Source organism: Temnothorax longispinosus, chromosome 11 (assembly GCF_030848805.1).
Source record: "Temnothorax longispinosus isolate EJ_2023e chromosome 11, Tlon_JGU_v1, whole genome shotgun sequence".
NCBI classification, from domain to species: domain Eukaryota; kingdom Metazoa; phylum Arthropoda; class Insecta; order Hymenoptera; family Formicidae; genus Temnothorax; species Temnothorax longispinosus.
Window position 1 is genome coordinate 34,452 of NC_092368.1, and position 24,705 is coordinate 59,156.

At 41.4% G+C, this 24,705-nt stretch overlaps 2 protein-coding genes across 2 annotated transcripts; both read left to right on the plus strand.

Annotated features, from left to right (window-relative positions):
* Window positions 1–490: 490 nt before the first annotated feature.
* On the plus strand, window positions 491–7,409 carry LOC139822595 (uncharacterized). The gene is made up of 3 exons (XM_071794460.1): window positions 491–1,520; window positions 2,292–2,634; window positions 3,531–7,409. Exons 1-3 carry the CDS (start codon window positions 1,460–1,462, stop codon window positions 4,321–4,323), a joined length of 1,197 nt encoding a protein of 398 aa, XP_071650561.1. The 5' UTR covers window positions 491–1,459; the 3' UTR covers window positions 4,324–7,409.
* Window positions 7,410–13,552: 6,143 nt separating this feature from the next.
* LOC139821682 (uncharacterized) lies at window positions 13,553–24,552 on the plus strand. Its single transcript, XM_071792917.1, has 4 exons — window positions 13,553–20,909; window positions 22,548–22,838; window positions 23,810–24,004; window positions 24,124–24,552. The coding sequence occupies exons 2-4, from the start codon at window positions 22,635–22,637 to the stop codon at window positions 24,328–24,330; spliced, it is 606 nt and encodes a 201-aa protein (XP_071649018.1). The 5' UTR covers window positions 13,553–20,909; window positions 22,548–22,634; the 3' UTR covers window positions 24,331–24,552.
* Window positions 24,553–24,705: the final 153 nt, after the last annotated feature.

Here is a 24,705-nt window from a genome sequence, read left to right on the forward strand (position 1 = left end):
CGTCTCTCTTCAAGTCTTTTAATTATTGTAATATAAAAATTGTGCGAAATTGTTAAATGTTTTTTTAATTTCTTCGTAATCTTATGAGTCGTTGCTTTTTCTCAAGTCCGATGTGATTCGCGTCTGTAAGAAGAGGGATACTGCTTCTACGATGATTATAAATATGTAGTTACTTTGTAATTATGACATAGATTCTATACATAATTTTTATATGTGCGCATACTGAGAGAATGAGAGAGAGAGAGAGAGAGAGAGAGAGAGGGCTGTACAGTTTGGTTTCTGGTGTGTATCTGTAACAAAAAGAGGCCGAAGAGATACAACTGCAAGCAGTGGCATCGCGAAATTTCATAACGCGAGCGATTGGAATAGTTCGTATGAGAGAGAGAGAGAAAGAAAGTGAGCGTATGTTAATTAAGATGACGATATCTACAACGAGATGCAGAAAATAAATCAACAAACGACACACTGTATGGAACTACCTCGGTAATTGTGTCTTCGTTTATTATTCCTTTAATCGTTTTCACTTTTTCGTTTTCTTCAATTTGTATAACTTTTTATTAGAAATTATAGAGAATGGTAATTCATTCTACATACATATATCATATATCTGTAATGCCTTTTTAATTTAGACGTATATATGATCGAATTTGTAGTTTCACACCGATTCTCTGAACGACATATATTAAAGGGATTTTCTTAGAGAATAGAAGTAAATTTTTCTATTGTCGGTTGGCCACTGACTATCGGAAGATTAACGTTTTTTTTTATTGCTTAGAAATGCAGTTTATTTTATTACATATACAACAGAAATACCCGAGGATTTTTTTAGATGTCTGGCGATAGGCATTGGCAGTTTTGAAAACAGTAAAATTGGAAATTTAATTTTAATTTTAATTTATATACTTTTCGCGGATAAAGCTATAAAATGTTACGCTTTATTTTTAATACACTATAAAGGATTCCGGATTTTGTTTTAACCGGGCATAGAGTTGAAAAATGCTTAAGTATTTAATATCGACAATTTTGAAGAAATTCTCATCTTACAATCAGTTTTGAGCAAGAAATGCGAGAACATTTAACGTGCTAGTGTTGTAGCCGCGCGTGATTCAACGATTCCGTTTCATTACCGTTAAAAAAAGTTGTCGAATAAGCTGACCTGATGCCGTGTAACAGCTAGTGATCGAAAACACTTTCTTGCATTCTCCCTTGTGAGCGTTATCGCTTATCGCGGGGATTCCGCGCGGAGGGATCGGGCGCAGCTCTCGTTTTACAAGAAGCGGATGAGAACCGTGCGGTCTTGTATTTCACGTGCTATATCGTATCTCATACCGCGAGTCAGCCAGCATTCGTGCTTGAAAATGTGCCGATTCTAACGAAACGAGGTACGCGGTACGCGCGCATACCGTCGCCCATCGCCCATCGCCCGTCGCTCGTCCGCGTGAACAGTTTGAGAAACAAAATGTCGCGGAAAGCGTTATCATACGTTTTACTTCTCCTTTACGCGCTGATTATTCTCAACGGTAAGTGCACGCTACATTATTTTACCCCTCCATTATTTGTCGAAAGAGATCCCCGGTAGGATGCCGTTCGTTGATCTTTATAACGACATTGGACTATCGCCGCCGCGAATCGCACGTCATCAGAGATGAGGCCATTTTGTTTTAGAAGCTGTCAAATCTGTGTTGTGAATCGCAAAAGTAAAAACTAAAAATCACTAGCGCCTAAAGATTAACCGACAAGACAATTAATTCTTTTCTAGTCTTATATTAAGGTGGACTCGATTTTGCATGCATTGTTCTTCAAGTATTCGATCATGATTATATATAATAAAACGATATTTTTCGAATCTCAATAAATTCCTGCAAGTAACAAAAATGTTTTATCTCATATTAAATCTGCCAATTAAGGTTGCTTCAAACAATTCATAATTTGCGTCAAAATCAGTTTTGTATAATATTTTAAAATCTGACGCGTTTTTTTTTTTATAATTTGCCGTGTATTTCCACATGTGATTATTTTTTAATATACATTTGTATTTGTGTATTTTGATCTTTCAATTGGTTCTCGTATCACAAAACACGTAAAATTATAAATATAGGAGACTATTTTAAATGCGAAAAATAATTCGGACCGCAAGAAGTTAACATGGTCGATTCCCCGTGGAGAAAATTTAATGACTAATTAAGTTACATAACGCACAATCGCGCGAAGAACTTATTTCCGTATTTAAAAGAACGGAGAGAGATTACGTATGTTTATATAATTTATGTGGTTTTATTTTAATATTTCAGCGGAATGCACGAGTGGCATTCCAGATCGTTGTTTGGAACTGATCAGATTCGATATCCATGAGATTGAGAATCATTTGTCCGAATTAAATCTCACGGACGTGCCTACCGTGAAAATGATGATTGCCGGATTTAAATGTCCGATTTCCGCCCTGCCTTTCGGTACGCTCAAGTCGGACTGGGCCAGACTCTTGTTGCTCCAACAAGCTCAACCTGACGGGTCGATCATCAAGCTCAAGCTTGTTCGGTTAATGCGAATATTAATAATTGCTTATTACCAAATGGAGGAACATATTGACGTGAGTGACGTGACGGGTCCTGGGGCGGCTGGGACGAAGGCCGCAAAGTAAGCCGAGCGAAAAAAATATTTTTCTTTTCTAAATCTTTGGCAGCGAGGAAGATAAATTCCACGTACCCTCTTCGTTTCGTTAACTTAATTTAATTATCCTTACAAGATTTACTACTACAATATAATCGAATAGTTACTTTGAACAATTATTCTCGTCTCTTCGAGATCTTGTCACGAGCGATTACGTGTCTCGGCGACGGCATTAAAATAGCGCATACGTTCGCTAAATATTTGATTTGCAGAACGTGACGGAAGTTTCTCGCGAAAACTCTAAGTGCGCGAATCGCATGATTCTTTGAAAATGAGCTTTAACAATTCAGCAGTAGCTTATTTACCGAAGGTAAGTGCAGTTGGAGACACGTTCTCTTGTAATCAAACTCGCTCGAACTTTAGTCCAGTACACGTTTCGCGTCTGTTTAAGTTAGGATTTAAGCTAAGAGGAACGAGGAGAGAGAGAGAGAGAGAGAGAGAGAGAGAGAGAGAGAGAGAGAGAGAGAGAGAGAGAGAGAGAGAGAGAGAGAGAGAGAGAGAGAGAGAGAGAGAGAGAGAGAGAGAGAGAGAGAGAGAGAGAGAAGTCCTGGATGATGAATTTATCGAATCGCGCTGCCATTACGGCCAGTACGGTATAAATCCACGCAAGTTTTACGGCGTATATGTGCAAGGCGTTTCAATTGTATCCAATTTTGCCGACAATTTCTTTCTTTCTTTCTTCTTTTTTACTTAGTTCCGCTGCTAACAGCTTCTCGATCGGTACCTCAATTGAAAAGTTACGATAAATCATAAACACGCGCGCTATACTTTTTTGAGATAAGAACAACTTCTTTTCTGCCAAAATTCCATCAGAATATAATGTGACAGAAATTGCGAGAGAAATCTTGTTGTGATAATTTCAGGAAATCTCTGGTAGAAGAAACAACGACGACCGTGCCGGTTGCGGACGAGACGAAGACGAGCCACTACCCGAGCTGCAGTAATTCCTTGGGTGCCGAAATCTCGAGTAACAATGCGAATCGTCCGTGTTCGTGTATGGATTCGTTTTCGAACGATGTAACGCGATTAGCCACCAAAACTGATTGTTCGAGGATAAAAACGAACGCGACGGTAATCGAAATCGCGACGATGAACAACTTGTCGAGTCCTAATCGAACAACCACCGTCATTCCACCCGACGTCGACGCGACACGTCAGAACGTTACGTCGTTGATCGATCTTGGCGCGGCGACCACGTATTATCCTGCTGATAACGCGAAAAAAGCAGCGTTGAGAATACTCGGTAATTGCTTGAAACTCAGTAATTCATGGAAGGACATCGCGCGACGATCGAGCGGCAAGGTGTTCGAGATCGTCAAGACTAACAATAAGGCCAAGTATTATACCGAGCGCGCGTCGCGAAAAGGCAACGAGATCGATGATCGCAGGAGAGATCGCACCGTTATCAGGATATCGCCGCCAATCAACGAGTTCTGGCGATACGTAACGTTCCCCACGAGAGCTCCGCTAACTACGAGGGTCGCTAGCGTAGCGCCGGCTTATCGAATGCCGAGATTAACAATTAACAATAAGTGGACTCAAAACATCAGGTCCGCGCCGCGGAAGTCGCGGAAACGCACGAAATTGAATAACGACATTTACGAAAGCTTCAGGCGGTTTTACGGCGTCGACAAAAATAAAGAAGGCACAAATTAGTGATTTGAGGATTGAGTGTCTTTCGCGTTATGATATATCGCGTGAAATAATCGGGGAGCGTACTCTTCTCCCGGAACTTTTGTCGGGGAGAAAAGCGAGAATCTCGAGTTTAAAATAAACGTATTTCTCGCGATTCATTTACTTATCGTATTTCGGAGCTCCGAATTTGTCGTCTAACGCAGCCCGTCGGCATTCGCAGCTATACCTTTTTCTCGTTGGCTAGCATTATGAAACAGCATTTTACAATTATTTGTCGTCTAATCACATTCGAGAGAGCATGCCTCGCATTAAAGAATACATAATAATATTAAAATAAACGTATTTCTCAAGATTTATTTGGTGTCGCGTGTGATATTTCGGAGCTCCGACTTTGTCGTCCAACGCCGCCCGTCGGCATTCGCAGCTATACCTTTTTCTCGTTGGCTAGCATTATAAAACAGCATTTTACAATTATTTGTCGTCTAATCACATTCGAGAGAGCATGCCTCGCATTAAAGAATACATAATAATATTAAAATAAACGTATTTCTCAAGATTTATTTGGTGTCGCGTGTAATATTTCGGAGCTCCGACTTTGTCGTCCAACGCCGCCTGTCGGCATTCGCAGCTACCTCTCGTTCTCGTTGGCTAGCATTATGAAATAGCATTTTATAATTTTATTTATCGTCTAATCACATTCGAGAGAGCATGCCTCGCATTAAAGAATACATAACAATATTAAAATAAACGTATTTCTCGAGATTTATTTGGTGTCGCGTGTAATATTTCGGAGCTCCGACTTTGTCGTCCAACGCCGCCTGTCGGCATTCGCAGCTACCTCTCGTTCTCGTTGGCTAGCATTATGAAATAGCATTTTATAATTTTATTTATCGTCTAATCACATTCGAGAGAGCATGCCTCGCATTAAAGAATACATAACAATATTAAAATAAACGTATTTCTCGAGATTTATTTGGTGTCGCGTGTAATATTTCGGAGCTCCGACTTTGTCGTCCACGCCGCCTGTCGGCATTCGCAGCTACCTCTCGTTCTCGTTGGCTAGCATTATGAAATAGCATTTTATAATTTTATTTATCGTCTAATCACATTCGAGAGAGCATGCCTCGCATTAAAGAATACATAACAATATTAAAATAAACGTATTTCTCGAGATTTATTTGCAGCCAACGCCGCCTATCGACATTCGCAGCTATAACCTTTTTCTTGTTATCTAGCATTATGCAACAACATTTTAAAACTCTTTAGCGTCTAATTACATCTGGGAGAGCAAGTCTGGCATTAAAGCATGCATAACAATGTTAAAATGAATATATTTCTCGAGATATGTCCCAGTGTCGTTCGTAGCATTTCGAATCGTCTACCTTCTCGCCGAGCGCAAGCGACGGCATTCGTAGTTTCCTTTTTTTCGTTGGCTAGCATTATGCAGAAGCATTTTATAACTCTTTATTGTTTATTCTTGTTCGAGAGAGCATGCCTCACGTTAAAGGACACATAACGATAATAAGATGAACATATTTCTTGAGATTAGTCGTGTCGTTCGTCGCATTTCGGATCGTCTATACCTAATTCCCGCCGAGCGCGAGCGACGGCATTCGTAGCTTCCTTTTTTTCGTTGGCTAGCATTATGCAGAGGCATTTTATAACTCTTTATCGTTTATTCTTGTTCGAGAGAGCATGCCTCACGTTAAAGGACACATAACGATGATAAGATGAACATATTTCTTGAGATTAGTCGTGTCGTTCGTCGCATTTCGGATCGTCTACCTAATTCCCGCCGAGCGCGAGCGACGGCATTCGTAGCTTCCTTTTTTTCGTTGGCTAGCATTATGCAGAGGCATTTTATAACTCTTTATCGTTTATTCTTGTTCGATAGAGCATGCCTCACGTTAAAGGGCACATAACAATGATAAGATAATAACGTATTTCTTGAGATTAGGCGTGTCGTTCGTCCAGTTATAGCCGGCGTTATAGGAGCGAAAAGGTTAATGCAAAGCACATTACCTAATAATAATTAATTTAACGATAAGAAGCTTTAGAATATTTTTTAATAACGGTGATTCCCCCATGAAAGAGATGAAGCACTAAACTCCGACATATACAGTACTGGACGATTCACGAGACATATTTTTATGTTGATAATGTCAATTAAGTATCCTTTAATGCAAAGTATGCATTCTTCTAATAATTTCAACAAGAAAGAGTTTCAAAAATAAATTATTTTATGATGTCAAGAAAAACGTCAGCTCAGATTTCCGACAGACGACGCTGCATGAATAATCTCAAGAAACATCTGTAGAAACATCTTTTTATACTTGTAATATCTTGGATTTGGAAATGAGAACGAAAAGCGAAATAGATGATAGAATGTTTTAGAATGCTATCAAAATGGTGATTGACGAGAGAAACAGAGCTCCAAATTCCGTAACCCGATTCTAAACGAGTCTCAGAAAATATACGTTGACACAACTATAATCTCTGCTGTTATATATAATCTTTATTAAATAATTAGAAATTTTTTAGCAAAAATATAAGTCTTTGTAATGTATTTTGCTATTTCGTGGAAAACATGTACATTACGTGTTCCTTTCAATTCTCTATGTCATGTATTTAGCGTGAAAAATGTTTATATAAATTAATGAATATCATAATAAAAGAAATTTTATATTTCAGTAATAGGTTAAAATTAAACAATTAGAAGAATTTGATTACGTATCGTAGAGGTGCACAACAGATCATAAAAATGGTTGAAAGTACATATTAAAATGGCCCGTTAGGTGAAAAGGGCGATTCTCGGTGTCGCAAACTCCGTTTAAATCGGCAAAAGTATCAGGCTAGCATGTTAGGCAAGGAGGTTGACGGAGGTATTCTGAGCGAGGGTGTTGCCTCCCCACATTGCCTCCGCGAACTCACGCTGCTATTGGTCAGAGCGCGGGAGCCTACTGCCCCTTCTGTGCATACCCGCCAGTGTTCTGATTGGCCGTCGTGGTTGGCTGGGCTGGGGGCATCCATACCGCGCGCCGTTCCGACGGCGGTGGGTAATAAGTGGGGGTAGGCGTGCCGCGCGCTGCCGGAATAACTTCCTTGCTCATCATCATGCTTCCCGCGTAACAGGGAGCGATTTCTGAGGAATTACAAACGACTGCAAACTCGTTTTGCCGCTGCGCGCTGTTCGAATACCTCCTGCAGTGCAACTTCCTTGCTTATCATGCTTCCCGCGTAACAGGAGCGATTTCTGAGGATTTACAGACGACTCCAAACTCGCGATTCTCGCTTTTCTCACAACTCAAAATTTTTTTCATAATTTTTATGATCTTTCAAGCGTGTCAACGAATACATAATGTATTTCTCACTATTACTTAATAATAATTTAATACTAATATGTATTGTTCATTAAATTAATATGTACTTATTAATAACATTTGCTTATGTGATACATATATGTATTCTATAATTCACGCGTACGCATACATGTGTATATTGCAAGATTAACAATAAGATGATAACAAATTAAAATCAACTGTAATGAATGTTTTATCCAACGAAGTATACCTCGTGGTTTCAGGGGATAGTTTGTTTCATTAATTAATAAACAAATTAAATTGCCAACAAATTAAAGGTACTATTTTATAATCAGGAGAATTTTCGTATATTGCAAAATCTATTTGATCGATACGAACACGTGCTGTCATGTTGATTTAATATACGAGTATGTAATAATGAATATCCTATCGGTGATTACCGTTGCCGTCGGATCTTTTTTGGTTAAGGTATATTAAAAATATTAATAGTACATTGTTTATGCCTTTATGTCAATAAACAATATGCGATTCAAAGATTTTAAAATAAAATGTTTTAAAACGTTATTGAATGATAAAAAACCACAATAAAAACGTTTCCTAAATCAGCATACGAATTTTAGAGAATTCTTAAAAGATGACGTTACGTTAACATTGTTATGTGCCCTTTAACATAGTGCATGATCTCTCGAACAACATTAAACGGTAAAAAGTCTCAGATTATTGTTGCATAATGCTAGCCAACGATTAATACATTTTTATATGTATCTCTGCAACCACCACAGATATAAACATTATTCAAAAACGACATAAAATATTGTAATTAGCGCTAATGTGATTGCAACATCATTAATAATACATCTCACATTAGGGAGGAAGCTGTGATAGCGTAAACGACGCTGGCCTGGAAGCAGGCCTTTCGCTACTTAAAATAAACCTTATAAATCCAGTTAGCAAAAACATCGAAATATTTATGAATTTTACGGATAGACGTGCCGTGCATATATATATACACACACACAAACGCCGCGCGCCGGCCGGCATTCCCGGACTCGGTGATCTAGGTCAAGGCCAATTTAGAAAGTAAAAATCAATAATGTACAGCTGTTCGTCGAAAGTAGGTCAAGGCCATGTGTCGCTGGCTTGGCGCGAGAAAAAAAGTCTTCCCTATCGTTTATCGCAAATATCTGGGCAACCGCCCAAGATATAGAGATGATTCAAAAAGGACTGTTTAGTTTATACTCTGCGCTATTGGAATATCTCGATTTTGTTACTAACACGTACGTCCTTCCGTTTATTTAACATGATAAAGCGCGCGCGTGCCATAACGATCAGGCGTAAAATGATTTCTGACTTTCGTAAAACGCTTATATATCTCGGCAACCGTAAATGATAGAAAGATGAATTAAAAAAGATTTTGTACTTCGTACTTTGCCCTATTGGTATTTCTCATGTGTATTACTCGCACGTATGTACTTTCGTTTATTAAAGCAAGATCGTGCTCTACTCTATTAGAATTGCTCACTTCTATTATTGGCAATTATTTTATTTCCGTTTATTAAGATTATTAAGACGAGAAAGCGCGTAAAATCTTAAGGATTTGGGCGCCAAGCGATTTTTTATTTTCATTAAACGCCCAGGTAACAATTAACCCTTCGTCCGCATACGTTTTTTTGGCACCTTTACGCCGCATAGGTGGGTCGTTTTCGTCTTGTCGTTTTTTTTTAAGTGTTAAAGTGTTACAAAAAATCTGAAAAAATTCATGGAGGTAATTCAAACCTTCAATTTGAAGTATCAATCATAAAATTATAAGCAATTTAATTTTTTCACATATTTTTTATTTAAGAAATGGAGCAACTACAACTACAACTTGTAAAATCATCTTTTACTCAAAAAATCATAACTTTAAGACAAATAAAGATATCGAAATGAATAAAAAAAGAAATTGAAGGGGAAAAACGTACCTTTCATAAAAAAAATATTGCATGCAATTATTTTGAAATGAAGTGCTTAAGTGTTCGCCGCCAACCTCGTTTTTTCAAGAATTACGTGTCTCCTGTGACGGCTGGAGGGGGTCTGGCGCCTTGAAACTTGGTAGGCGGGTTCTCGGGGAGCATAACTTTTTTTACGGATGCGCAGTGGCGCCATTTCTACGCGTTTGCAAAAGTTACAACTACATTTGATTTTCGCCCGGACGAAAACGACCCACCTAGTGGGACGAAGGGTTAATATCTAAAAGACATCATAAAGACATCTTTAAGATTTCTGGCATCTTAAAGACATCTTTATGATGTCTTTTAGACATTAATGCTACCTGGGCGCTTATATCTCGGCAACCGCAAACGATAGAAAGACGATTCAACAAGCACTCGTTTGTTTGAAATCTGCCCTATTGGACGTAGTCATTAATATTGGCAATTTTACAGTTTCGATTACTAAGACGAGAAAGCGCGCCGCGAGATCTTAACGAAACGTGCGCCGAGCGACTTTTTATTTTCATTAAACACTTATGGTATATATATTGAAATTTTAATTGAAGGTAGAGTATAAATGTTGCTCTCGATCTACTGCAGTCTCGTTTTTACAGTGTTATTTCGGGATTGTGACATTTCGGCACATTGTCGCGTAAGATTTCGAGAATATGCCCTTCCGACACATTGTCACGTTTCTTAAATTTTGGGATTTTGACTTTTCGGGACAATACACGAGTTTTCGGCACATTTTTTTCAGAACTTGGCATGTCCACCTAAAAATCGAGATTTATACGACGCGATGGGATACATAACATGGACGGCATTACATTCTCGATCCCGCGCGTTTACGGATACATCGGCGAGCGGCGGTACGTGTACCGCGAGCTACGCGGGCGGCTGACAATGAGTGCTGAGTTACGGCCACTCGAGTTTAATAAAAGCCAACTTTTATCGTCAAGACCGCGTGGGTCCCATGTCCCACGGTCAGTCGTGCCACGTTCCAAAATAGCGCGTTTCGGAAACGAATCGCGATCGCGCCACTTTTATCTGCCTAATAAAGCGTAACGAAAGAACGTTCCGTCTGCATGGAATCTGATTTATTTAAATAATTTGATTCGCGACTCTTCTCCGAATTGATGTAAAATAAGCGAAATGGAGAACGGCCTCGCCAGCGAGCGAGCGAAAGAGACCGCGTTACTTTATTAAATAAATGTAAATCAATCGTAGGAACGATAAGGAAGCATCCGAGTTTGGAACTTTCGTCGGACTGCTACTTATAAAACGGCGCGGCGCAAGAACGGAGAGCGTGGAGAAAAGTAAGCTGGGAAACTAATCATGATCTCGAATTCAATGCGGAATTTCCGCGGAATTATCGTTCGGAATCGCGGCGCCGCGTGGATTCGCTCGTACCTCACACGCGGGTACCTAATATTAATTTCAATCTACATAAATGCATAATAATAAATTCAATAGCGGCTCCCGCGGATGTGCGCGACGGGAAAATTCTTTTGCGATCACGCGACTGCGCGCGCGGGCTTCTTCTTTCTTTCTTTCCTCCGAACGAGAGAGATAAAGCTATTGCGTTAGCCCCGTTGAGATAATCATTTAATTAATAATCGTTATAAAGTAACCACATGTATTTTTTCATACATATAATAGTTGACAGATAAATAAGTTATTAATATATAACACAATATTTTAAGGATAAAATAGTGATATAGATATAGAGTCAGGTTTCACGGGTATAATCAAGTTTGCTTTACAGTGTATTATAAAGATTCAGTTTTTCTATTCAACTTCTATTAGAAATTGTGACTATTGAACCGTAAAGGTTCAAGATGTAAAACTCCGTTCCGAGAATTTCATCTGACGCGAGACGCTCACGAGACGAGATTCAAGTAACGACTACCAAATACGAGTCTTAAAGGCAATATCGCAATGTGTAGGTAATTATGTTACTCTGTTATAGGATTGATTATAGTAATTTTCTTTCATCCCTGCTTCACCCAATTTTCCTCGCTCGCGGCGCGTCTGTCTTTTTACAACCCCGCGTACTCCAGCATGGAAATTAGCTTCGTTCGACAAAGACCATCAACGAGATTGTCGTCGCGGGATAAAAGTAGGGTTAATATTTCAGTTGTTTCGTTAATGCACGTTTTACGGTTTCGTTACTCTGCTCGGCAAACGAGATTCGCGCAGATAGCGTCGATACTATAGAATTTCGAGCAATGTAATTTGCGAGTTGCATTAACGCAGGGACATTATGGTCCCTGCAATGTTATTAATTTTATCTATCTGCGTCTTCTAGAAATCATAAAGATACCTCGCCAACTTATTTCGAGAAGATGATATCCGATAAATTAGTTTCAGGGTATGATTACCCGATCAGCGCCAATTTTATTTTTGCATAAAATTACGTTGCATAAAGGTGCGAGACGAGGGTCGATATGACCCCTTGGCCCTTTTCACGACTCGAATCTCTCTCGACGTCCCGGCCTTCGACATTGGTAACCTTCAACTATTCGAAACCCCCCAGAGTCTCGTTTGCATGCTGGCAGTTGCGCGCTGCCATGCCGGAAGGGTAGTAGGTAAAGTTTCGTCTTCGACCCCGCGTCGTGTCAGTCCCAGGCGAATATTAGCGTTGCGTCCGGGTACATGTGATATCGTCGGTTCGTCGTTTCGCAATTCCGCGGACACGACGAACGAGCCACACGGGGTCTGATCTTAGGGGGTCCGGCTGTTTCAATTTTCGAAAGTTCGTCGAAAGCTGCTGTGCTGCCATTCGGTGACAATGGTCACGCGGTAGAGAACGCTCGATATGAATTTCATATTGCGGCGGAGACATTGCTCGGTTGCTCGTTCTTGCTCGTTGTTGCCATGCTCGTTGTTGCCAGTCGCGGAAGCGACGTGTTGCAAATGCGTGTAACGGTACTAACGACACTCATTCAGTTTGTAATTTATATGTGAAACTGTTTGCAACGACGACGCGGAACGCAAAGAAAATTCGAATGAAAACTATTAAGAATAAATCTAGATATTTACCTCTTAAATGGAACGCATTGATCAATAAAATTTTTTGTGTGTCTCTCTCACTAAAATTTTTTGGATTTCTAAAATACTCTTATACTCTCTGTTATGTATATCCCTAGATAAGAAAGTCACAATGAAGCCAAAATGACGGTAAAATGAGCTAACAATTAATCGTCATTTTGTCATCATTTTGACATAATTTGTTGTTGTTTTACTAGTTTTTACATGAAAGATTCAAATGTATTATTCAAAAATGCTAAAAATATATGCATCATGAAAATTACTTATAAAAATCTACATGTTGGAATATCAAAGTTATATGTACGTCTTATTATTTGACGAAGCGTAACCGCGTTGGATCCGCGGCGGAATAGACTCGCGCTCGCGATTGATCGCGGCCGGCCGGAATCGTGGTTCGGTCGGGAGAGCGCACGGTAGTCATGGTAGTCACGGTACCGATCGCGGCCGGCTGGCTCATCTTAATCACCAATTCATCACCCGCCATTGCCCCTAGAGGCATTCGCGCGTGAACCTAACCAGATAGACGATACATCGACCGTACCAAACGCGTAGCTCCGCACAGCCTCCGTGCCGATCTAATAGATTGTCAGTACCTACAGGCCGACGAGAAGAGGCAGTGGTATGGACAATCTCGGCCGTCCGGCCCGGTTACCACGACCGGTTAATGCCTGGACCGGCTCCCCTGGTCTCGGAGAAGACAGGGTGGGATGCGAGAGGATGGTATGCGCGCTGAGCGAAGGAGAGACGGCCCGGGGACCCGGGGACCCGGGGCTCGGGTAGGACGAGAGGGAGGGTGGGCTAAAGTTAAGGCTGGTTCGGGGGATGGTTGGAATTGATACGAACGTTCCCGCTGACGTGGACGGCCCGACCCGCAGCTCCGCTCTCGCCGATAACAACCCTTAAATCATTCCTAACCAGGGGGCGGGGGCTGTCCCCCGCACTTCGTCGCCCACTCCGCCGCGCGCCGCGCGCCGCGTCATTCTTCGCCCGATGCGTTTTTCTACTTATTGTTAGGGAAAATCGGTGATATCAAGAAATTGCTGATTTGCGGCCGGTAACGAACCGCTCGGAACGAATCGCGATTGCCACGAGAGAGAAGGAGGGGACATCCCGAATACGCTCAAGATATTGCTCTTCTGCACTTGGAATACGCACTATCAGATAAGGCTCCAAGTACTGAAAGCTATTTTATACCACCAAGCTAAGTACCACAAGTACCTAATTTTTTTACAACTACAAAAAGTAAAGAAAACATTTGTACACGCATATTTTTGCTAAAGATATATTTTTAAGATTTTCTTTTTATAGGAGGCAGAGGGCAATAAGTAATTACGCGCAGGTTGTAATATTTATAATTTATTGCATTACATAAACTGACTTCGTGAGTACTTAAAAAATTATTATTTAAAAAATATTTCAAACAAGATAAATTCAGGACAATATTAAATTTTATTAGAAATTACGTCATTCTTGTGTGATGCTGAAATCCATAAATTTCACGAATTATGTTAATTATCTGTTAAATAAGAATTATACGAATATCGTAGTAATAATGTACCTTAATGTATGCTTCTAGCTACAAGAGGCAATTGATAAAGGATTAATCGCGCAAAAGTATTTCTTCTTGTTTAGATCGAGGACTGAAATTAAACCGCGCTGTCCGTACGCAACTGTCGAGAGCAATAAGTATTAGAAGCAACGCCGAGTAGAAAGGGTTAGTGGAGAATGGCGCGCAAACGTTCCACCCCTTTCGCCAACGCGGAGATGCGTTGGCCCGTGAACTCACCGATAATGCAGAATTATAGTCCATGGCACTGCTGGAACCTCCCTTTTCAAACCAGCCGTGCGACTACCTACGAAACGCCTATCACCGCGCGTATCGAGGCGTGAGCAGGGGGTTGGTTTGCACGCACATATTACACCTCGGTGATTACGCGTCCCATCCCGACCTGCCCTCCCCCCTCTACCGTGGCTGGTCCGAGAAAGATCTCGCCGGATTTTGCGGCATTTCCGCAATGCTGCGTGTCCTTCCTGCAGCAAAACGCGTAAAGGTCTCTCGGATATCTTTATGGCTTTATGGTCTTCATTTTTGTGACGCGCCTGATCGGATAGCTTCGACAATGGCCGAGAATCAAATTGCAGCGAATGCTGCAGGAAAAAGAAAAGATAGTCAATATACATATTAGGAAATGGACGATAGTTGATATTACAAGTACTACAATTATAATTAAAACAAGTCAATAAATAATTATATTATAGTTGTTAATATATTGTATAAACAGCGACATTTTAGTTTAGGACCCGGTTAGTTGCAAACGTAATCGTGACGTTGGCGGAATTAAATGTAGCGAACGGGAGCAACGCGAGACTTTCATTGCGCCGCGCCGTACAAGCAATGAAAATTACAATTATCTCAAATTAAAGAGACATACGTTCTAAAAAGTTTGCGGTCAAAGCGGATAGCGAGCTGAGATTACTTTTTCTCTGCAATTATATAGTGACATATCGTAATATCGTAGAGCGTATTACATTATAAAGTTTTTGCATTACACTACTTTTTCGTTCTCGTGTCGAAAGCAGGTAAATGATATACGTTTGGTCGTCAGACTAATAATACTTTTTTACTAAAAATAATATAAGTTAATCCGGGTTTTCATAAATTATTATTTGTTGCAACTGTTATAGAACTTTACATGATATTTTCCTTTTTATTATCTAATCTTAAAGCAATCGATTGAATGCTCTTCTCTATGTAGCTCTTCTTTGCTTCCTTTTCTTCTTTCTAACAAAAAGTAGATTTGTGACGTTAAGCGCGCACGCACGACACCCTCTCTCTCTTTCTTGCATTGTGATTTGAGAGTTACAATAGAAACTGGTACAATAAGGCGAAGATTTGATGTATAATTCTTGGGGATACTTACAATTAGACTCGCGCCCTAGGGATGAACTAGTAACAGAGATTGTCGAAACCACTGGCCATCCCTCGGGGAGCTATCACCATCGCTCGTTTTACCCTCGTTCCAAACCCTTGATATTATATTACAAGCTTGTATAATACGCGCTTGAATTTTCATAAAGATTTACGAACGGAATCACTGTAAGTGAAATTAATGACAGGGCACAGGGCTATACGAACAGTCGTGTTAGGCGAATAATTTGAATAGATCTGAATATAAAGCTAAATTGGCGTGTTCGACGATCCGAATTACTTGAATATTCCAAGTATCGCGCTTTTTACAGCGCTCTAATGAAGAGCCGCATGGCCGAATGATCCCGTCGATCTAAATGACAAATTTGCTTTGTAAATCCCAGTAGAATATACGTATAATCGAAAATGATAAAAATAACCATAATGTCTGTAATATAAGTAATATCGTTTTAACTCGGTAACAATCTCTGTAATCTGTAATCCCCCATCGAGTCTCTCCGCTCTGCTCGCTTATCCTATCCTTATATCTAATCTTATCTATGGATTGACGACAATTGATTGCACCGTGGGGACCATTTTATATGGGTTAATTCGGGGTAGGCGAATGTCCTTACCCGTAATCTGTGTGTTTAGTTATATAGTATATACCCTCGCTTTCTCTAAATTTGTCCCTTGTTTCTCGGCATTTTGTTTCAATTCGCCCGGGGCGCATGTTATAGTCTCAATATGATTTATTATTGCTCGTCATAAAAAATTAATTTATCGCGTTTTAATTATCTGTCTTTTAAATATACAATAGAATGCACAAAATCTAAAAAAAAAAATTCTCAAGAATTATTAACTTGGAATCTACGATAAGATAGCAATGCAATGTTTTTGGAGAGCGTTATTATGCGTTATCCGGGCGATTGGCTGCAATTGGCCAATGCCGCGTGCGTGTGAAATGGTTTTAAAATGGTGAATGACCAGTAAAAGATCTCATGGAGCGACGTACGCGTCAATGGCGTTTGAAGTTTGAAGACCGTTATTAAAATTCAGCTCGTCAGATTAAACGGCGCTTTCTCTAATATGTATGCTGAATATGCATGCCTAAGGTAATTTTACAAGAAGCCGTAGAGATATAATGAATGAATACAATAGCCGTTTATTGACGATCGGCTGTTATACGTCGAGCGAAATATTCGCGATTTAAAGAATTTTTAAATAAGCAGCAAAATTTTAGATCAATAACATAATAGCGGGAGAAATACGCAATCCAGGTAAACGTCGAGTTTTTACTGTTAAATCAGGACGAGGATATGTCGTTCGCCGTGGTATGCGTAGAACGCCAGCAGTAAACCTGCCAGTATTACATGGTAAAGGGTTCGGTAAAACCGGAGGAGTCGAACGTGTGGAAAACCTATAGAATCTTTTTGCCGGAGCGCCGCTCGTTAAGCTCTCTTGAAAACGGATAAAAATTACGGATCCACGGATCTCTAAATTCCTCCCGGCGCGGCGGCGGCAAAAAGCAAAAGCGCCAGAGCCGATTTACGCTCTCGCCACATTCGTAACATTGCGAGGTATCATCAGACGTCGCATAATTCGTTAACAAACGACTTGGACCATTTTTATGTTGGATCATCATTGTCCTTAACATAAAAAATTAAAAAAAAAATTAAATCGATTTGGCTGCAACTAGCTATGATCGCGGATGAATTGAATTCTTGGAACCTCGGATAATCGCCGGTGTTATAATCCAAAGATTTCCAATTATGAGCGTTTTTAGCGAGTACTAGCCGGTATGACGCGCGGTTGGGAATGAGGGAGCGCGAAGGAGCCGAGGCGAGGGTTCGTCCGTTCAGTCCGTTCTCCGCGAGAGAAGGGGGAGGGTTTCGGCTGGACGTGGGGACGTAGATAGTGGTTTTGAGAGGGTATGGGTCCGGCGTTAGAGACAATAGTAGGCGGACAAAAGCGTGATATACGGCGACCCTCGGAGCAGCGGTATTAAAATCATATTTTTAAGCCCTCCACCTCGGGGTCGCGGGGAGAGCCGTGGGGTACCCTTTCCCTGCCGGTCGGCCGGCCGCCTCTTTTAACCGCCGACCGCCGACCCCTATCCCGCAATCCACGCCGGACCGCGAAATGGCAGAGGACGGGCGCTGTCTTTGCGGCGTGCGGCGCGCGGCGTGCTCGGCATCGCCGGATTTAATTGGATTCGCTGGCCGTAATTAATGCGCCTACCGTCGACTAAGACGGACTGTATTGATTTACTTCCAATATCATCCCTCGCGAGACAGCCCGGCCGGAGTCTCTCCAGTCATTCCGAGAGAAAATTGCCCATCACGCGAGTCCGTGCGTTCTTATTGGCGGCACCGCTTATCTTACTCATATTAATATATTTTATTATTAAGTCAGTTACTAAACTATCATTATTTTCTATTAGTGTTTTTATATTTTATGATGTATAATTAGAAGCATATACTTTATAGATTATATACATAAGTCATCCGTTTCTATAAATGTTTCGACATTAATTTTACCCCGGTCTCAACGACGTTTCTTGAACTCGTGGCAAGAGGAATTATGCGACGACAGTTTCTATCCGTGATGTTTTCGTAAATCTGCAGTCGTCTCGTCGAGCAAGAAAAAAATAATTTGATGCTCTTGAAACGCTTATGCCCACGCGTATGCTATCCCGGGTGCACTTCATTAAAACTTTTAAATTTTGCCTCATCCTCATCGTTTCGCAGGGTAACTCACGAAACGGGAGAGTTTCGCTATGCCATGCCGTGTGTCGCGTAGCGTTGCGCCGCGCCGCGCCGCGCTAGCATGAATTTGCCGGTCCCTTGAACGTCGTTACGTCAGCCGCGACTCTCGCGTAGTGCTTCTCTGCATAGTTTCTCATGTAAGTGTCTCGCTCTATACGTATTTCTTTTACTCATACGCGCAACTATGCAACTCATGTATCTTGTTGCAAACTATCGCAGTCGTGCGGTTATCTATGATATCGCTATGATGGGAGTGCGCGAAGACCTAATCGGTAATTCGACTTTGTTTATACCCCGATCGCTAATCTTGAAACAGAATATATCCGCTCTCGATTTTCGTAGCTGCATATCGCTTGAATTTTTATACGAGGAGTACGAGAAAGCGCCCTTTTCATCCTTGACACGTATTCTTTCGCGTTGCCTTTCGCGTTTACGCAAGAAATCGCGCCGTGAATATGTGTAAAATGCATAGGTATATAAACTTATCCAATCTGCCGCGATCAATATTAATTGTTTTCTTCCTAGGACTAATTGGGCGAGATCGCTCGATATGACGATCTATATTTAAGGATTAGGGTCCGTGTTATTTCACTTGTGTTAATCTCCTGAGGATCTAAGGGCCGCCCGACGACGTTATTAGGCCCCGGGTGACACGAGGGTCGGACGTCTAATCGACCTAGGAATAATGTGTTGCCGGGAACTTGGTCCCCGGCTGAGCTTGCTCCGAGGGATATTCTAATCCGCTTCTGAGAGCTCCTATACCCGCTTCTCGCAGAATCCAACGGCGAAGAGGAAAGCGAGAGGTGCCAGCATTGCAGCCGTATGCGCTATGCATGCCAGCCAGCCCACCACCCTCCGCTTATTCGTCGCGAAGCTCACGCTCGCGCGAGGATAGACGGCGGAGTATAGAAGGTGAAGGAAGGGTTGGGAGGGGAGGAAAACGATAATTCGGCTCACTCGGTGCATGCTCGGTGGTTGAGCTCCGAGAACGGAGACTCGAGTCTCGCTCTCGGGTCTCAGGGTGAGCAACTGCGGGCCATTTTCTACCTACCTTATACTCGACTCTTCCTCTCCCCTCTTGATATCGCTGTTAGATGGCGACTACCGAAATTCCGCTAATCTCGATTTACGGCACCGCGGCAAATCATATGTGCCTCCGGCAGTTCTCCTGTGTGTCTTCGCGTTATTAGCCGCTATTAACGCTGCCGCGTTTCCGAACCATTGGCTGTAGACGTTGATTGCGCGCGTGGTAAACGGCTTGACATTCCGCAAGCCATTTACTCATCTCGAAGATTTCAAAGACATTTATTACGATCATGTTAGCGTATATGGAAAGAACGGTTTTGCTGAAATGTTAAAAATTTTTGTTAGATGATGCATGTAGATCTGAAAATAATTTTGTTGAAAATGGAAATTAAAATAATTCTGTAAGGTGCTCAAGCACATGATAATATGCTGTAAAAAGTTTTAACATTCTAACAATCAGTTTGAGCGTCTTACATAATTATTTTGATTTCTCCATTTTGAACAAAATTATTTTTAAATCTGTATCTAGCTAAATTTTTTTTAATATACTTAAACAAAAACCGTTCTTTCCATTCCGTATAGACAGAGAATAGTCGAATGATGAACATGAACTAGCTAGTGTGTTTCTTGCTAAATAATTTGAATCATAAGTAGACCATAATAGCGTTTTAACTTTCAAAATACGTAATAATTTTCTGGAAACTTTAAATTGCACAAGTGGTGAACTTTTCCTTTTTTTTTTAAATATTTTAACATCAAAATTGGCTCGGACAAGAATAATCTACATGTGTTATTTAAATCTTGAGTTAAAACAAAAGGCTTGAAATAAGAATTTTTTTCAAGCCTAGATACTAAATCGTATTTTTAAGTTTAAAAAGAAGAAGGACGAGAACTGCTCTTTCGAGTCTTAAGAGCGATGATACAAGCACGAAAGCCATCCAAATCGTTCAACTATGTCTGGTACTACAAGCATACTCAATAACTATCTGCCGGTGGCGTGTAGAATCCGCGAATTTATCAATTTATCGTGTATTCCTCCCTGGCCGAAGGCTAGATGGGAAGATTGCCTGGAATGTCGCCAGGCGAGCAATCGTTCGTCCAGCTGGAAGGAGAAACTTGCGAGGCGCGCCCGGCGCCTGGAAGCCTTTGTGAAAGAAAGTGGCGAAAAAGAATGCACGGAGGTGGACTTGAGAAAGAAAAAGGAACGTGGACTGTAAGGTGGACAGGAAGAGAGGTGGTGAAAGAAATGGAGAAAGGAAGAAAGGAAGAGAGGAAGAAAGGGAGAAAGAAAGGAAGGAAGGAAGGAAGGAAGGAAGGACAAAGTCTGGAGAAGACCACGAAATATCTGTCAATCGCAAGAGCGGGGAGGACTACGGCGGCGAAGTCGATTTAACGCCCGTTAAGGAAGCAATTCCTTTAAGAAGGACGAGCGTCTCGCCCGCAAGGACAACGTAACCCCGGAGAGATCCTTGACCCTTGCCGGGTCTTACGACCTTTTCTCCACGGGGAATCGCTTCCGTGCCGCCATTATCGGCGGACGAATAGAACATCAATAACCAATTTCGTAAGACTAATATCGCGAAAATTAGTTTTCCCTCCCCGAAAGTCCTCTCCCGCGCGTCCTTCGTATTTCACCGCCGCGCCGCGCCAGTACCTTTCGTTAAAAGATCATGGTCCCGCTCGATAGCGACGTTCATGGTTTTCTTAATGTCCATTCACGGGTGGCGAACGATCGTGAATCTCCTTTTATCGTCGCGCAGTAGTCGTTTTTCTCCGCATCCCTTCTTTTTTTTAATACTCCACAGATATATCGCGGCGACGTCATTATATACGTTACGTCATTTACGTCGCGTCGGAGCGACGTGGCATTCTTCCCGGTTTACAGGAATCTCAACGACTAATTCAGTATTTTTAAACTTCACAAATTACTACACAATGTGTATTTCCTGCTGAAAGAACCGTCATGTCAATTTATAACCTCGACGGACTTGTTTATCGTCTCGCATTGTATATTACATAAATTTTCCAAGTCCGACGCGCCGCCTAAATTTTATGGAAATTTCACGAGAGCGAGATGGCCGAGATGTCAACAAACGCGTCACGCCCGTGTTGGAGACTTATATTGTTAGCTACGATCGCGTCAAGTTTCGCGGTATTACGTCACTCGAGGAGATGGCCCATCAAGCGGCGATGGCTCATAAACCGTCGACGATGCGTCGGCGTCGCGTCGGCGCGAATCCCGTCGGGATGCAAATTTCATGGGTTTTTCCAATGGCGTTGATGAATAAGGAATCGTGAGGTCGCGCGCCGTATGCAAGTAACAAAATGAAGTACGGAAGGGAAGAGTGGCGTAAAGACCTCGTTGGAAAACTAGGTTTCATCAAGCCCTGGTCCCCTTTTCTCTCAGCCCTTCTCGCTCTTTCCCCTCTTTCTCTCCCTTTCTCGTGTCGCAATCTCGACTCCTTTATGTATATACATTCGCTCTTATCAGAACGTGCGCTTGTAGGGGATGGCCGACACCGGAGAAGGCCCGAAACAGAATTTTGCGTACCAAAGTTGACGGAGCATCCGCCATGCATTATTCCACCCGGTCCTTTGTGCGCGCGTCGTGCCGTCGTCCCGTATCTGTTACGTGTGTCTCGGTCTCGCACTTTTTCATCGTTTTCTTTGTTGCTGTCGAATGTCGATGGCTGCCGCTCAGTAAGGAAATCGACTGGCGCATCCACACATGCACCCTGCCTGTCCCCCCCTCTCTCTCTTTCTCTCTCTTTCTCTCTCTCTGTTAACGAAAATTGCATTTAAGCAATTTTGTCTAAATAATTAACTTAGAATTAATAGTATATTCATATAAATATATTACTGTATACTATATATATATATAAATATAAAATAAATAATAGGATAATTATGCAGTCGGTATATTGAGCGAGTGACGTGTCACGAACAAAAGCTAATCAATTTTAATAAATGTCACTCGTCCATATGTCACCGGATAAATTTGCAGTATTAACAGACGCTCGTTGAAGCTATTAAGTCGTTGAGCATCAACATGAAATGTGCCCGTATGTTTATTTGTCATTATTTTCAATGTCTAATCGGTGTAATCACGTAACAAATTAGACCTTAGAGTTTGTTAAAAGTCTTCTTCTTGTTTTTAACCTGTACCTCTGTACCTAATTTCTCATTTACAAAGGTTTTCCAGAAGAGCTGAGAGAAACGATTGGATGCCTCGCGATTCGCGACATAGAATCGGCAACTTTGACTCGTCGTACGAAGATTACGAAACAACATGAAGAGAGGGACGAAGTTCGTCGTACAGACCATTAATCTGTCCAATCCGAAAACATGCGTAAAGCCGAAGATTCAGAGACTCGTTAGTGCGGATGCAGATTCCTCCTCCGATCCTAATCGCGCGAGCGATTACCGGACCCTTAGACCGGTGGCGGTTAAAGTTTGCTCGTGGAAAGATGCGCAGAGCAAGTGCCCGCCAAAGGTGAGAAAAGATTATCCAAGTTTTGAAAGGTTTAATTAGTTTTGGAATTGCAAACACATCTGACTGTAAGAAGCATTATGCGTAAATATTCATACAGTAATACGTCATGAAATGTTTGAATCAAACTTGGAGATAAAAAAAGTATCGGCGCATATATACATAAAAATGTCGCCGAAACGTTAAAACGTCTCTGACACATAAAAATATCGCGATAGAAAGAGGAGAGTGCGAGCGATGTCTAAATCTTTGGCACGACATTAGATACTCTATGTCCTATGCCCTATGCCCTATGCCATACATTACACGCGAATCGCGAGGCATCCAATTCTCGGTTAAATCACGTGGCTTGTCGCTGTGTCGGAGCGTTCACTTGGCTCTCGCGCGATATTGACACGCCGCGTAACCGGCGTAACGAGATGATGGTGTTCGAGCACCTATACGGAATTGGTTAGTCGATACGTAGTTGTGTTTACCTGGAATTAGCTCGACAGTCGGTGTACCCTAACTATAGCGATGGGTCTCTAATGGAGGAAAGCGGTCCGAGCGGTCTCTGTAACTGTTACAGGACATTATCGAGATCTTGGAACAGGAAGTCGAGCTGCACAAGAGATGAATAGCGCGGAATAGCAGAAGACGTGGCATATTTATTTCCGTAATTCCGTGATACTTTGATTTTAGAAATATATCGCAATCTAAACGATGTTACCCGCGTAATTAAAACGGAGAATAAATAATGAGTTTTAATTAATGTGTCTAATTGTCTCAAATATTTATGGTTTTTTATATCAAAATTTAATTAACTTTATTACATCACTTTACTTATACTTATAGTATTATTTGATATGCATAATTATTTAAATAAATAAAGATTAAATCCAAAAATTCTGAAATGTCTGATGTGATGATGAAATTTGGATCAGATATATCTATAATGATGCTAAACTATTTGTACATCGTCTTTATTCATGCAGTTCTGCGAATCTCCTCAGGAGCCTCCGCCACTTTCGACCAACGCAATACTTTGCAGGGTTGCGGCGTTTTTTATAAAAGGCGCTATCGTTGTTGCTCTCATCTGTTGGACTTGTTCGGAGGGTCTTTGGGGCGACAGTACCGAAACGGAAGATCTGTATTGCAGAATGACGGGCGTGATTTTTCCCGATCGGCCGGTAAATATAAATGTTAAATTTACAAGCGTACAAAAAAGAATTGCATGCGTGGGTTTCGCTTATACGGGTTACGGCTTACGGTTTACGTTGACACGTTATCTTTCGTATCTTTCGCGTAGATCCGCTTGCCGCATCTCGAGGAAATAAAATACTCCGTGTTCGAGACGTACAATCACATGCTGGTGAAAGGCATGGATATTATCGTCAGCGTGCCGCAAGAGGTGCATCGAAGACTGCAAGGTCTCTTACTGCCGTGCGACACAACGAAGGAAACGGAGAGGACGCAAGCGAAACGGAACTCTGACGAGGATTCCGTGGAAATGTAATGTCGCAAATTGTGCGTATCAAAATCCGAGATACCGCGTTGCAATGGATACATACATGTATACGATATTTCTCTTTCAAAAAGTTAGTACAAAATCTTTTAGTCTTGATATTGCGCGGAATTTGAGTGAGAGCGTGAATTATTGTGAGATTAAAAATTCCTGTAGCGTTAACATGCGAATAAACGCACTTAATTTGCCATGGCCTTTGTGCAGGCCAATGAAGATATTCTAACGTGTCCTTTTCTTTCTTAGTTTTTACATACATACGTGGTGCTCGGTAACCGCGAATATATGAGACATACAGGATTAAAATTCTGCGCGACATCTTTTCCATTTTTTTTCCTCCTCGCGATGCTCAAGGGCTCAAGGGCACAC

What these genes read in the sequence shown, in the direction of transcription:
- LOC139821682 (XM_071792917.1), top strand. Translation starts at nt 22,635, where the DNA reads ATGAAGAGAGGGACGAAGTTCGTCGTACAGACCATTAATCTGTCCAAT. An exon ending in AGAGCAAGTGCCCGCCAAAG is followed by an intron (nt 22,839 to 23,809) that starts GTGAGAAAAGAT and finishes TTATTCATGCAG; the next exon opens with TTCTGCGAATCTCCTCAGGA. An exon ending in TGATTTTTCCCGATCGGCCG is followed by an intron (nt 24,005 to 24,123) that starts GTAAATATAAAT and finishes TCTTTCGCGTAG; the next exon opens with ATCCGCTTGCCGCATCTCGA.
- LOC139822595 (XM_071794460.1), top strand. Translation starts at nt 1,460, where the DNA reads ATGTCGCGGAAAGCGTTATCATACGTTTTACTTCTCCTTTACGCGCTG. An exon ending in CGCGCTGATTATTCTCAACG is followed by an intron (nt 1,521 to 2,291) that starts GTAAGTGCACGC and finishes TTAATATTTCAG; the next exon opens with CGGAATGCACGAGTGGCATT. An exon ending in GCTGGGACGAAGGCCGCAAA is followed by an intron (nt 2,635 to 3,530) that starts GTAAGCCGAGCG and finishes TGATAATTTCAG; the next exon opens with GAAATCTCTGGTAGAAGAAA.